At 41.8% G+C, this 12,578-nt stretch overlaps 3 protein-coding genes and 1 long non-coding RNA gene across 4 annotated transcripts; 2 read left to right on the plus strand and 2 right to left on the minus strand.

The window, feature by feature from the left end:
• The first annotated feature begins 315 nt into the window (after window positions 1-315).
• Window positions 316-2,724, plus strand: LOC124192727. The gene is made up of 2 exons (XR_006873825.1): window positions 316-1,829; window positions 2,235-2,724. It is a non-coding gene; the product is annotated as an uncharacterized LOC124192727 (long non-coding RNA).
• LOC124192725 lies at window positions 2,661-4,581 on the minus strand. The gene is made up of 5 exons (XM_046586193.1): window positions 4,270-4,581; window positions 4,041-4,139; window positions 3,445-3,941; window positions 3,165-3,350; window positions 2,661-3,060 (listed from the first exon to the last, which is right to left on the minus strand). Exons 1-5 carry the CDS (start codon window positions 4,418-4,420, stop codon window positions 2,992-2,994), a joined length of 1,002 nt encoding a protein of 333 aa, XP_046442149.1. The 5' UTR covers window positions 4,421-4,581; the 3' UTR covers window positions 2,661-2,991.
• A 760-nt stretch (window positions 4,582-5,341) lies between these two features.
• On the minus strand, window positions 5,342-7,973 carry LOC124192728. Its single transcript, XM_046586195.1, has 4 exons — window positions 6,635-7,973; window positions 6,416-6,545; window positions 5,778-5,927; window positions 5,342-5,586 (listed from the first exon to the last, which is right to left on the minus strand). The coding sequence occupies exons 1-4, from the start codon at window positions 7,098-7,100 to the stop codon at window positions 5,436-5,438; spliced, it is 897 nt and encodes a 298-aa protein (XP_046442151.1). The 5' UTR covers window positions 7,101-7,973; the 3' UTR covers window positions 5,342-5,435.
• A 1,589-nt stretch (window positions 7,974-9,562) lies between these two features.
• On the plus strand, window positions 9,563-11,636 carry LOC124192729 (lymphokine-activated killer T-cell-originated protein kinase-like). Its single transcript, XM_046586196.1, has 4 exons — window positions 9,563-10,347; window positions 10,424-10,449; window positions 10,519-11,112; window positions 11,180-11,636. Exons 1-4 carry the CDS (start codon window positions 10,238-10,240, stop codon window positions 11,461-11,463), a joined length of 1,014 nt encoding a protein of 337 aa, XP_046442152.1. The 5' UTR covers window positions 9,563-10,237; the 3' UTR covers window positions 11,464-11,636.
• Window positions 11,637-12,578: the final 942 nt, after the last annotated feature.

A 12,578-nucleotide genomic window follows, 5' to 3' on the forward strand; every position in this document is an offset into this window, starting at 1 on the left:
AGGAATTGAACTGCCGGGAGAGTTCAACATCCAAGAAAAGGAGTGAGGGAGAGAAGAATATTCTCGTTGGCTGGTGTGTGTGTGTGCACCTTCGTTCGTTCTTCTTTATTCAAGAAAATAAAATAAAAATACGGCGGCACCACTCCGGGCGGTGACCGTGAAAACGTGAAAAGATTAAAAAAAAAGAAAAAAAAACTGCGGCCGTCTGATCTTTTTCCCGAGGGGGGAAATGTAATAACCGCAGTCACGAAACAGAGACGAGAGAGGGAAATTCTTTTTTCTTATTCTTCTTCTTTCCTTCTCCCCTTCGTTTCAAAATAAAAAGAAATGAAAAAGAATAAAAGATAGGCGGAAGAAAATAAACGCTCTTCGTTCTTTTATTTATTTTTTTTTTATCGTTCACGTGAGTAGTTTGTCTACGTGTGTAGGAAAAGGGCGCGCGAAAAAAAACCTCGTCTCTCTCCCTCTGTCTTTGATTCTTTGCACATTTCATTCTTCTTCTTCCCCATTCGTTGGGTTGTGACGTGAATTGTTTTTTTTCAGCTAGACTTCTCATTTGGCGCATACCAGGATAAAGTTGCCCGGCCCGCTAGATGGCATCTAGATTTACTCTTCCGGAACGCGTATAGTTAGTTAGGTCTACCATATCTCGTCCTTCAGACATTTGTCACGTATACCACCCAGACACATGCACCCACCACACACACACACAGCACACACGGAAAAGCAATTAAACGAATTCATCAAGTGTGTCTTATTATCGTCATCCATTCACGCTATTAAGGTCGGTACAAACAACGGGCGGTTAAAGATTACAATCCCCCATTCAATCAAAATGAAATAAAAGCGGATCGTATATTATAGTAGGACTCGATTGTAATTTAATCCCGCTGGAAGCACTGCTACAGTAGTACCCATTGTGCTATTGTTGGCCTTTTAATAACTGAATTATACTTACAGTTCGTTAGCGTTAAATTTCCACTTCAATTCGATCGCACAGACTCCAAATAGGCCGACGCCGTCTATGAAAGTATAATTGACGGTGTTTTAGATGAGGTCACAATCCGTAATTTGTTGCTCAAATTCCCACGTTTGTTTCGACTCGGCGAACAGCCAGTTCCGGTAAATCGATTGGGATGTGATGAGTTGAAGGTGGAATGTGTCCGTGAGAGTCTTTTATGACACAAATCAAGGGCTTTTTTGCTCGGGATAACCTTGTCTTGGGCGTCCAAGCAATTTACATATGTATACTGGGCATATTCGGCAACGCTAGGAGATTGGGGTCAAGGCGCGATTTGTTCATCCTTGCGCCGGCGTCCGCGAGCCGTTTGTGCGAGCCCAGTTCTCTCTCTCTCCCTCTCTCTCTCTCTCTCTCTGCGTATTATCTCGTTTCCGCTTTGAGCACTCACGAACGCGACGGAACCCCCTTTTTTCTGTCTGTTCCTTTCGGTTTGAAGTCGTTCGGGGTTCGTCACAATTCAAATAAAACGAATGCAACGCGCATTTGGTTCCATCAGTAAACAAAGAGACGAAACAACGTCAAGACGTGTGTTCCCGATCTGTTTCTCGCACACAAGTTCAGAGTTTCTTTCTCGTCGTTGCATTTTCGTTTTGACCAAATTTCGCAATAATTCGCCAAGCAGTCGTCGTCATCCGCCCCGCAGAAACTTCTGTCGCCCATTTGTCATCGTCATCCAGCGCGGAGTGCGGAGTTGTTTTTGTCGCCAGCATGAAGAGCTTCTTTCACGTTTTCAGATGGATCGCCCTGTGTTCCATGTTACTGTTTGTCTTCTTCAGCGTCCAAACTGTCTCTTCGGCCAGTCTCAAAGGTTAGAGTTTCATCATCGTTCGCTATTAGACTCATGAACCGGTTGCCAGACAGGATCCATCCCCATTGGCTTGGTGCTGGTCAAGGTTCAGGGCCCTCGTCGCTTTACAAGTACGCTCTTATAAAAAATGATTGGTGCAATTTCCTGGCTATCTTATATCTACTATTCTATTTGTGTCGATTTTTAGCCTCTTGAATCCGGCAATAACATCCGTTACATTCGTATTATTAGGTTGAAACAAAAATAAAAAAAACAACATCCAACGGGGCTTTTGACTAGATTATATGCGCTGGGGGTTTTCATTGATATGCTGCTGGTGACCGAGAAGAGAAACATTTTGCCACTTGAAATTGCTCCAATAGATCCCCCCAAAAAATGTTTTATTACAGTTTGAGTTTCGTGTAGGGGATCACCAATCGCTGACGGCGCAAAGTCTCAACGGAGTTCATTCCGTTGCTCCACCTGAAGGCGGGGACAAAGTGACGACTCGCTCGGCAACGACCAGCACGACGACGACTCAGCCGCGCAACAAATCGCTCAGCCGCCGAGCGCGGATCCATTACCGGATCGGATGAATGTGATCCTGCCCATCATTCAAAGTGGCCTAGCCTGCCTGCAAGTAGTCTACACACAATCACACACACACACACACAAGAGGCTGCTTCCGCTGCTGTCCATCCTGGAACGTTGAATTTTTTAATTTTATTATTATTTTAATATTGCTGTGTGTTTGTATCATAGATGAAATGACGTGATATGCCGCTATACAATTTCAAATGTTCTAATTGTACCAAGATAGAGATAGAGAAATGCAATCCAGTTCATTCCACATGTTGTACACAGTTCGTGTGTATTAAATACAAAACAACAAATCCAAATATTATTCGCGAAAGATCATTTTTTGTTGTTTTTTGGCGTCGACGGGGAACAATCGAAGAAATACATAGGAAAGAATAGTAAAATATCCTTGAGACGTGAGAGAGATGCTCCAAATACAAGCAGGAAATCAACATGAACGCACGTATACTATCTAGCGTCGAAACGTGATCTGAGACCAAGTGTGTGTCAGCGTTTGTTTGAGAAATGACGCGATGGCGGGATGAAAAACGATGGCGTCGGGGTAAGCCTCTGATGAGATCAGCCGCACTGACGTCACCGTGTCTCAGTGGGATAAGACAATCAGCGGCAAAGTGATGCAACAGTCCTCTTTCTTGCCGGCGTGTGCGCTCACCTGATTATAGAAAACAAACGGACAAACTGATTAGTTCACTTCCCATAACGAAATTTTCGAACGGAAACTCGTCGTCATTTTGACGCTTGTTATTTCTGCATTACCTGGATGCGATAAGAAACTTTAGCGCTCTGATCCTTCTCGATGAGAGTGGGCAAAAGGCCTGAAGGCAAATTGAAAGGAATCGATAATTCTTCGCATTTGCGCTCTCCCTTGTCGCCAACGTCCAGTCGGATGTTGAATAATTCCGCTTTTTTTTGCAGGGTCACGCCTTCATCCACGGTACACTCCTGCGTGGAACGAATGAATTTTTTGATTAACTATTGCCAAAAGACAGTCTCGCATGCCAATGAATTTCTTCTTATAGGTATAGACGATCTTTACCTGAATGAGTTTCCCGGTGATTTTAGTGACGGGTTTGGCGGAGTTGTGGATTTGATCCAGCCGGACTAGAGCTTCGATCGCACTGGGCGATTGAGTACTAGCCACGGAATCAGAAAGTGAACCTCTGAGTTGAAACGATTCGTTCGATGCGCGGACCAGCTGCTTATTGGCGTTGACTTTTGAATCGATTGAAGTGCTGCTGCTGTTGTTAATACTCTTCGCCCTGAGAATGAAATCAAGTGTGGCTTGATTGGGCGATCCCGGAGTCACGATAAATGGCAATTGGTGACTGAAGGAACTGTAGGCCGCATCCGGGGCTCTTTGCTTGCCGTGGTCACGCAATATCACGCGGGTTTTCAGACGGTAGGCGACGTTCATCATTTTTGACGAACGGCAGGACGGTATCATCTGCTGCGGGAGATTCGGGCTGACCATAAACGGGAAGGCGAAGGAGCGTTTCGGAAACACTTCGCCCAGCCTTTTTTCGCCATAAATGCCTGTTGAAATAATAAGCCAAATGGTCAACATTCACATCCATGCAAATTTGTTTGGTAACGGACGTGGCTGGTCAAATAAGCGGAAGTGACGAAACTCACCTCGGACGGAAAGAATCTCGGAAGTGTAAAACTTTTTCCCGCTGCTGAGCTTGTTGGAAGGATTAGTCACCAGATAACCTTCTAGGATGACCTGAATTTCTGTAGGAAACGCAAAAAAGAAAAGAATCAATAAAAAAAGAAGCCAACTGATGAGGGTTCCTTGTACGGGAATGTGCATGAGTCAAATAAATATATAAAATGACCCTCAACAGGCAAAAGAGACTCTTACTGATCAAGTTGCAATAGTCGACGTATTTGTGGAAGGCAGACGTCCAAGTGAAACAGACGAAGCCTTGAAGATCGCCGCCAGGAAGCTGGAACTTGTTTTCACCACCACCGTTGCATTGTCTGTTCTCTTGCAATTTCAATTCGAGACTCATAATAAATTCAAACGACGAGAAAGTTTCGATTTCCAAAAAAATGCTATTATGCCAGACAAAACCAAATGAAATTGTCTCTTTTTTTCTTCTTCTTCGCTATAACTCGAACACAGCAGATTCAATATAGAACCGGCTTTAGCGCTTTATGATTGTGAACTGTCATGCTGACTACGTTCACGGGCTTTTATTTCATTCAGCCAAACAGCCCGGCTGCTATACACACTGCGCTGGTGTCCTATCACTTTTGGGGTTCACAAAGGGCTTGCTGACGTCAGTGAAGGGAATTTTCTCGACGCAACTGATAACCGGTGTACGTTGGACTAAAAACCCAATGCAGAAAAATCCAAAGTAAAGGGGATTTCGAAAAAATAACCGGAACCTACTGATTTTCCCTTGGCGCTGCTGCATGCTGCGCGTGGTTATTATTGGGTAATATATCTATTAGTTCAATCGACGCTTTCTCTAGATTATGAGCTTAATACGTTTGTTTAAAGCCGGAAAAGGTCCTCTTCCCGCTTCCTTTCCGTTTAAATGGTCGGCGTTATCTATATTCAATGCGCAACGGATCGTCCCCGGCAGTGTAGGTTCGTTACTCATCTCTATCGGCTTATCTTTGGCTGAAAGACAAGCGGCGGTTGTTGCCCCACATGACTTTTTTTCATAATTTCAGTGTGGAGGAAGTCAATATTGACACAGTATAAATCAAAAGGGATAAAGAAGAAAAATACAACAACTTAACTAAACAAACAGTTTTGTCGAGATCCTTCGATCGACGTCATTCCATTGTTATTGTGTTCGACCATCGCTTGTCGACAAGGTCTGACAAGCATCACAATTCAAACACAATTCGACGATCGTTTAAAAAAATATATCAGTTTTGTATTTGATCGACTAAAGAGCATGGATTACGGATGACCTCGATGATGTGCGTACGTGTCTCGACATGTACTTAAATGCAGTGTTATAGAATAGCCAAATGTAGTACACCGGTGGAAAATTAGCGTATAACAACACTTCACATGTATAAATTGTTATCGTGCTGCTGGTTAAAAATCGACTTGGGACATTTTGAATAATATTGCCAGCATTCGCCTCGATCTCTTCCCGATTGTTCGGCACGAACGTAGTCCCGCGCTTCTTCGCTGGAGTCCGATGACTTGCTCACCCTAAAACAATTTCAAACAAAAAACAAAACAAAACAAAAAAGAAAAGCGCAATCCGCCGAGGGAAGGAAATAGCGGTAGATAAGCATCAGTCAGTCAGTCAGGATGTACTACTACAGTGTATATAAAAATTCTAATCTGATCACGAGATAATTCTCTCGGCCAACGGTTTTTGCGTGAACAATAATAATTACGTGAATAGAAACTGAAGCAACTCGCCCAGCAGACCGTGGTGATGATCGAGCGGGAATTCGTGCACCTCGCAGATGGCCCGCAACAAACAATCATGGCCCGCCATTCCGAAGTTGTAGAGCACGTTCTCGATGGTACGGTAGACCATAATCCTGCGCAGAATCGGTTACGGCACTTATTAATGCTACACTTTTAATGGTGATTTATAAGCGGCCCGATATAATGACCTGTCAAGTCAGTTTGACACTATAAAATCATTATTTTATTTATTTGCGATACTGTTGTGGGAAAAGTTTAAGCCAGCAGAGCTGTGTATACTACGCATTTGTTTTTAAATTCTCAGAATGGATTCATAAATATTTGAGGTTTTCGGGGATTTTTGGAGTCGCCTTCGAAATTAGAATTCAGAGCTAGAGTAAGTCATAAAACAGGATGTTAATAGAATAGTTGATTGTATAAAACATGTAAAAATCAAGCGTCGTCCTATTGTCCTTGGGACAGTCATTTATGGTAGAATCCCATACGATCATTGGAATTTCTAATCATCTATATAGGATATCCGAAAACTTTCCAAGTTTTATAGCACATTGAGAAGGCCGCGTTCATAATCGGAAAGAGTCCCTATTTATTTCTAAAATACCTGTGCCCGCCGCTGTAGTCATTTGCTCGTGGTTTTCGATGGCCAAAGAAAAGCCGAAAGATGCGCCTCAAAATGGTGAACGTTCCGAAAATGTTTGAATCGTCTGTCAGTCCGAGATCGTCCAAAACCACTTGCAAAGAAAAATGATGAACAGTAATAAAAGGTCTGCGCTAATTAATGTCATAAATATGTTCTTTCTCGAATCGTATCTCATATTACATGAAAAAGGGAAACTAATGGACATGTTGGAGATTAATCCATCCGGAAGGTCACGAACGAATGGCAAGTAGAAAGTTGGAGTCACACTGATCTTGGTTCCCGGGGGGAAAGCGATCCGCCGCCGGAAGTCGTAGTGAAAACGCTTGACTCTTTTGTGAGGCCTGTGCTGTTCTTCGGACTCTCTGTCAACCCGAGCCGCCGAAGCCGATTCAGAATCGATCAATTCGTTGAATTCTTGAATAACTTTCAAGATTCTCTTCTGTTGTTCGGCGACGCCGGAGGAAAACTGGTCGGATTTGGAACAATGACAATCTCCGCTGGCTGCACTCTTGGCCAACTTCATGACCTCTCTGAAAAGTGTTAAAACGGAAGCGAAATCTTCACGATGGTGGCCGTCTTCCGTTGCAACTGAAGACCGAGTCATCCAGCACATCAACAAAAGAAAAGTTGGACAGAATGAAATCATTGTCAACGACCCGCCGACTGAACTGTGATGCGGAGCATTTGAAGCGCGACCGGCTTTATATTCCCTCGGTCACAGATTCTCTTTCACTAATTGAGATGGAGTCTCTTTAACATCCCATTAGGGTGGCGTAGTGTTTTTTTCTTCAGGAGCGCGTGATCCTTATGTCACCGAAAGTAACAGTGTTTTTTTTTGTTTTTGTTTTTTTTAAATTGGGAAATATTATCTGGTCTTTAGATCTGGCTAGCTGCTGGTTAATTGCTTTGTACCATCGAAGAAAACAACTTTCCAACCGTGACCCAGTAGAATATATATATTTCATTATTATAAACTACTCTAGTTAAAAGTTTTGGGGTTCTCTCTATTATGCTCCGTACGTATACTTCCAATTACATTTAATTATTTTAGGGCTGGATATTTGAAAGCATTGTAGGTTATGGACACATTTCGGTTGATTTATTTTACTTATCTGGAACTGTCACACATCAATATTCAAATAAGTTATGATAGATGACGTATACACTTGGCAGTACAGAAAGCGCGGCCTCACCACGACACCACGGGAAATCCAGTTCTCCCTGTCTCAATTGAATTATTCATACGTTTTATTAAAATATGGGTCAATTCAAGAAACAACTGGTTCAGAGTCTTTGAATAAACTTTTACCACAATAAGATTCTGAACCTCTCCAATATTGTTACTTTGTTTCAATGTATTTCTGTGACTGCGTTATTGATTCGGATCGCATCCGTAATACCCGTCCGTATACCCGTGACTAGTATCAAACTACTGGATCGTTCGATTGAATTCCCGATATCCGATCGGGAAATCTCTGTTCAGAGTCAATGTCGACTGCCCGGCCGACAACGCGGCAGGTTGTCGTGACGTGTCGTGACTGAACAATTCAAAGACACCTGATTGCACGCATTGGGTTGTCAAGCCGGATTTATTAAACTTCCAAGTATAAAATGAAAATTTTGAACTTGGCATTACTGAGAACCTAATATATTCGCCTGCTTTGTGAATGTGAGAAAAGTGAACGGGAGAGCACAATCGCCTAGACTGACGATTAAAAATGGTTCATTGAAAAATCGAACGGGTGCAAGTTCTAATGACTGACACTTGTCCGATTTTATTCCATCAAGTCTCTAAACAGCTTAGCAGAATTCAGAGTTGAAACTTTGTTCTGCTGATTTTTCGTCGACGTCCAAATAAAAATTATCTCTCATTTCTGACGTTCGCACAGAACTCTATAACTTGTATTGTTGACGTTCACGTTCACGAAGAACTCTAGGCTACCTACTTTATAAATCTTTTTGTTGACTTGACATCGAAAACAGCCTCAAATCTTTCTATTGACGTCCACGCAGTACTCAGCTAACTATTTGCGTTAAACCTAATAGCTTAGTGTAGTGTAGTTTTATCAGAGAGGCAAAGCTCGATAATATTATTTATGACCAACAGCATGGTGTTGTTATCTAAACGAAGCAACTGCTGACGGAGCGGTTGGATGAGACAAATGAAACCGGGAAACTTGGCCGAGCTTTTGTATTCTGAGTGATGCTATCATCGCCATCGCTGCTATGTTTAAATGTTTGAGTCATGAACCCATGACGACCGTTAACCAGCTTTTTAAATAAAGAAAGAAGAGTTATTCTTGTTTGTCCAAGTAGTGAACACATTTCCTTCATTTGCGCTAGTTTTTGACGTTATACTTTTAGTTTTACATAGTCAAATCAGAACAGATGGAAGTTTGACCGTGGACCGAAAAGCAGTCTGTTATCCAAATAATGTTATTTTCATTATACTGCGCTGCGATAGTTTTTTATTAAAATTATGAAATTAACGAACGATGTGGAACGAACTGAAGCTGAGGTTAAAAATACGGTTGCGTCAGTTTATACATACGTCGTTTCCCCTCAAAACTGGTTTGAACTGAATATCTGATAATATGGCAATTATTGCTTACTTGCGCATACTCGAATCGCCCGCCCTTTTTTGGTGGGGTTTCCTTTAAACCTACACCTTTAATCTTCAGCCAAGGTAAAACAGTCTTGCAGAAACAAAATAATAAAACAAAAACAAATTTAATTGCGCCAAATGTTAACACTGCAATTACGTCCCTACTTTGAAAGTGCGTATACTATTTCGTTTTCTTAACTAGTGGCACACTTGAGACATTTCTACAGGGTATAAAAACGCTCGTCACGTTTAATGCACAGCTGATTTTTCTTTTACACCTTTCATTCATGCAAGCATATTTATCATTAGTTCAGTCTAGTCTTACAAACGGACAAAAAAAAAACAATTACCTTAAAAAAAGAGAAAGGAAATCTGAAAAGTGAAATTTTTTCATCACTCTTCGTCTGATGAAACATGCGAATAAGTAATTTCACCTCGACCGATGCAGAGTTGAGTGGAACACCTGACTTAAATTTGCCCGCTAGCGGCTACCTGTTTAGATGGTCAATGGCACTTGAGGAAGATGTGGTGCACACTGCACTGGTCGTACCCTAAAGGAATTTTAGTGACCAATGGTGAAGTGGAAAGTTGAGAAATTGCTTTTATTTTATTTTGCCCAGTGTCGAGCTTGTGTTTCTGTTTTTTGAGAAATTTAATTTTTAGATTTAGTTTGCGAAAATTGTTGATTTCGTGTGTTGCACAAATGAACACTTGGCTGCATATGCGCTCTGAAATTCACTTATTCACAGCAAACACATGACATCGCACTGAGTACACAGTTTTGTAAATAATTATACGTTAAGCGATCAAAATGCCCCCCCCCCCCCCCTGCATGGCATTGATTGTGTAATGCGTATAAAGAAGAATAAAAAAAACATAGAAGAATAACTTGTTAGCAGAATTTTTGAAATGCCGCTATCATCTATTATTTTATAGAAAAAATTCGAAAATCAACATTAGATGGCGTCTATAGCTAAGTTTAACACAATTTTGAAAATGCCGGGTCAATTTTCCCCAAAAATCAACGTTAGATGGCGTATGTATAGCCAAGCTGTCATTAACTTTCAAACTTTTGAAAATTTCCCAACGAATTTTGTGGTTCTGGTTAATACTAAAGTTACTAAAAAACTAGACAGTAGAGAATCTTCTTTCTAATTGTTCAACGGTTATAGTTAGTTATGAGTTTCAATAGTTTCAAAACTCCTATGAAAAATAGGATTCATTCGTTACAAAATGAAGAATTTGGAGAAAGTCCTGGAAGGAAAATCGTTATACCCTCTTCACCCTCGTAAGAATTGTATTGTGTATACTCTACTTATTTGATTTTAATTTGATGAATTGTATGTTGAATTATTTTTTTTTAGATTAGAGAGACTGGGGTATGGAACAGGTATGTCCAGCAATCAATGTCAGTTTCATTTAGTGAGTGCTTTATATAATCTTTCTTCTTGGTGTTTAGGAGTAAGTGTCTATTTGATGGAGAGAGGTCCAATTTCTGGAGGTTATCGCTCTCCATGGGCTGTCAAGAAAGTGGCCAAACGTTATGACAATCAAGAAAACCAAGACTTCAGCAAACGATTACTGGAAGAGGCAGAAATATTGAAGAAGTTAGAACATCCACACATTATTGGTTTTAGGACTCTAACAAAAGCACTAGATGGGACCTGGTGCATGGCTATGGAGAAAGCTGAGAACTCTTTGATGGATCTCATCGAACAGCGTTTGGATAGCCAAGCTGGCCCTTTCCTACCACAGCAGATTAACCGTGTGGGTGTGGATATTGCCAAAGCCCTGGATTACCTACACACTGAGAAGCTTTTAATGCATGGCGATATGAAGAGTGGCAACGTGCTTATTTTCGGTGACTTTCGTCTGGCCAAGCTGTGCGATTTTGGCGTTACCATGACATTGAATGAAGCCAACGGTCGAGTAATACCAGAACAATTTTATGTCGGCACTCAAGCCTGGTCTGCTCCAGAAGTTATCAAACTGGATGAAACCTTTGAAAACGACGAAGTCGTCATCACCTGCAAGGCCGATATGTTTTCGTATGGTGAGTTCCGCTCAAACGTATCGATCAAATCGTTAATTATATTAATTCCTTATGTTTCCGGCTCTAGGTTTGACCATTTGGGAGATGTTCAGTTTGTGCGTCCCACATGTTGATTTGCTCCAAGATGGCGAGGAAGAAGAAGAAGAACTCGAAGAACAAACCGACGAGTCTTACGCATCCGCTATCGACGATTTCGCATATCACGAAGCTCTGGGAACGCGTCCGCCCTTGCCTGATCTACCAGAAGACATGGACTACAGCGCAGCCGTTGCCGTTTTCATCGCTACAACGGAAGTCGATCCCGACAAGAGACCCCTAGCTTCCGAGGTCATGAGTATTTGGAATGCTTGAAATTGATGACAAGAGTGCGCTCATGCGAAAAAGAAAAGAAAAATTCCTCTACATATATTTTTTTACGCGTGTTCTCTTTTTGTATATTCTCCCCCTATCTCCCTATTTGTTTCGTTTAGAGTTCTGTGTAATAATAATAGAAACCAGCGATCGATCCCGCATTCCAAACCTGAGTGAAACACGAGATTTGATCATTCGCCGCACATTTTTTTCCGGTGACGCCAACTGTATGTACAGCGAGAGGCGGCCGATGTTGGAATTGACTCACGGTTGATTTGTGCACGCGTATTCCTCCTATTGGACGTGATCGATGGAGAACGGTGAGCGAGTGGGCCGGTAGACCGCGCTGATCGAATTTTCTTTTTTTGGGGGGGTTGTTGTTGTTGTTGGTGTTGTTGTTTCCTTTGTGAAAACTTGATCTATCGCCGAGTCATGTCTGTTTTAAACGACACGGAAAAAGAGATACGATTGTCGATGCATTTGATGTGTCGGCCGTTATTGTCTGGTGTTTGCTTTCTTGATCTATTACGGTCTCAGCGACGCCACACAGCCCACAAAAACAAAACAACAACACACCACTGTTAATGGAGGGGAAAAGGCAAGGAACAACGCGAGGTTAATAGACATTTATGGTACGTAGATACGTTTTGATAAAGAGATCGTCATACATTGGTTGTCTGTCTCTTATCTCCCCTTTTTTTCCCTTCTCGCTCAATCCAACGTTCCAACGCGTGTGTGTAGTATCCATTGAGTCAATCGATTTCCAGTACCACCGCCACTGGTAGTCGCCTCCTCAAAACAATATGTTGTTGAAATGCGTCGGCCATTAAAGAAACACTGCCAGACAGTCCTTTATAGACACACCCACGCCTGCCAAATATAAGCGTGGGTGGAAGAATGGCATGTACATGTACACGTACGAAGAAGAAATAACAAAAGCGAGAAAAGAATCAGAAACGCGCAAGAATCTCGCGATCCAATCAATATCGATCCCGAATTTTTTCAAAAAAAGAAGTTCATTCCTTTTTCTTTTTCTTCTCTCGATTCTCCCCCTCACCTAAACAAACAAACAAACAGCCGGATGCAGTATCCAGCATCCTCGCTGTTTTCATTAT

Source organism: Daphnia pulex, chromosome 4, assembly GCF_021134715.1.
Source record: "Daphnia pulex isolate KAP4 chromosome 4, ASM2113471v1".
Classification (NCBI taxonomy): Eukaryota; Metazoa; Arthropoda; class Branchiopoda; order Diplostraca; family Daphniidae; genus Daphnia; species Daphnia pulex.

Coding starts and splice junctions, on each gene's coding strand:
- LOC124192725 (XM_046586193.1), bottom strand. CDS start 4,420: ATGAGTCTCGAATTGAAATTGCAAGAGAACAGACAATGCAACGGTGGT. Junction 3,351..3,444: donor TCACCGGGAAACTCATTCAG/GTAAAGATCGTC, acceptor CGTTCCACGCAG/GAGTGTACCGTGGATGAAGG. Junction 3,061..3,164: donor AAGTTTCTTATCGCATCCAG/GTAATGCAGAAA, acceptor TTCTATAATCAG/GTGAGCGCACACGCCGGCAA.
- LOC124192728 (XM_046586195.1), bottom strand. CDS start 7,100: ATGATTTCATTCTGTCCAACTTTTCTTTTGTTGATGTGCTGGATGACT. Junction 5,928..6,415: donor GACTACAGCGGCGGGCACAG/GTATTTTAGAAA, acceptor GATTCTGCGCAG/GATTATGGTCTACCGTACCA. Junction 5,587..5,777: donor TTGCTTCAGTTTCTATTCAC/GTAATTATTATT, acceptor AAATTGTTTTAG/GGTGAGCAAGTCATCGGACT.
- LOC124192729 (XM_046586196.1), top strand. CDS start 10,238: ATGAGTTTCAATAGTTTCAAAACTCCTATGAAAAATAGGATTCATTCG. Junction 10,450..10,518: donor GAGACTGGGGTATGGAACAG/GTATGTCCAGCA, acceptor CTTGGTGTTTAG/GAGTAAGTGTCTATTTGATG. Junction 11,113..11,179: donor GGCCGATATGTTTTCGTATG/GTGAGTTCCGCT, acceptor TTCCGGCTCTAG/GTTTGACCATTTGGGAGATG.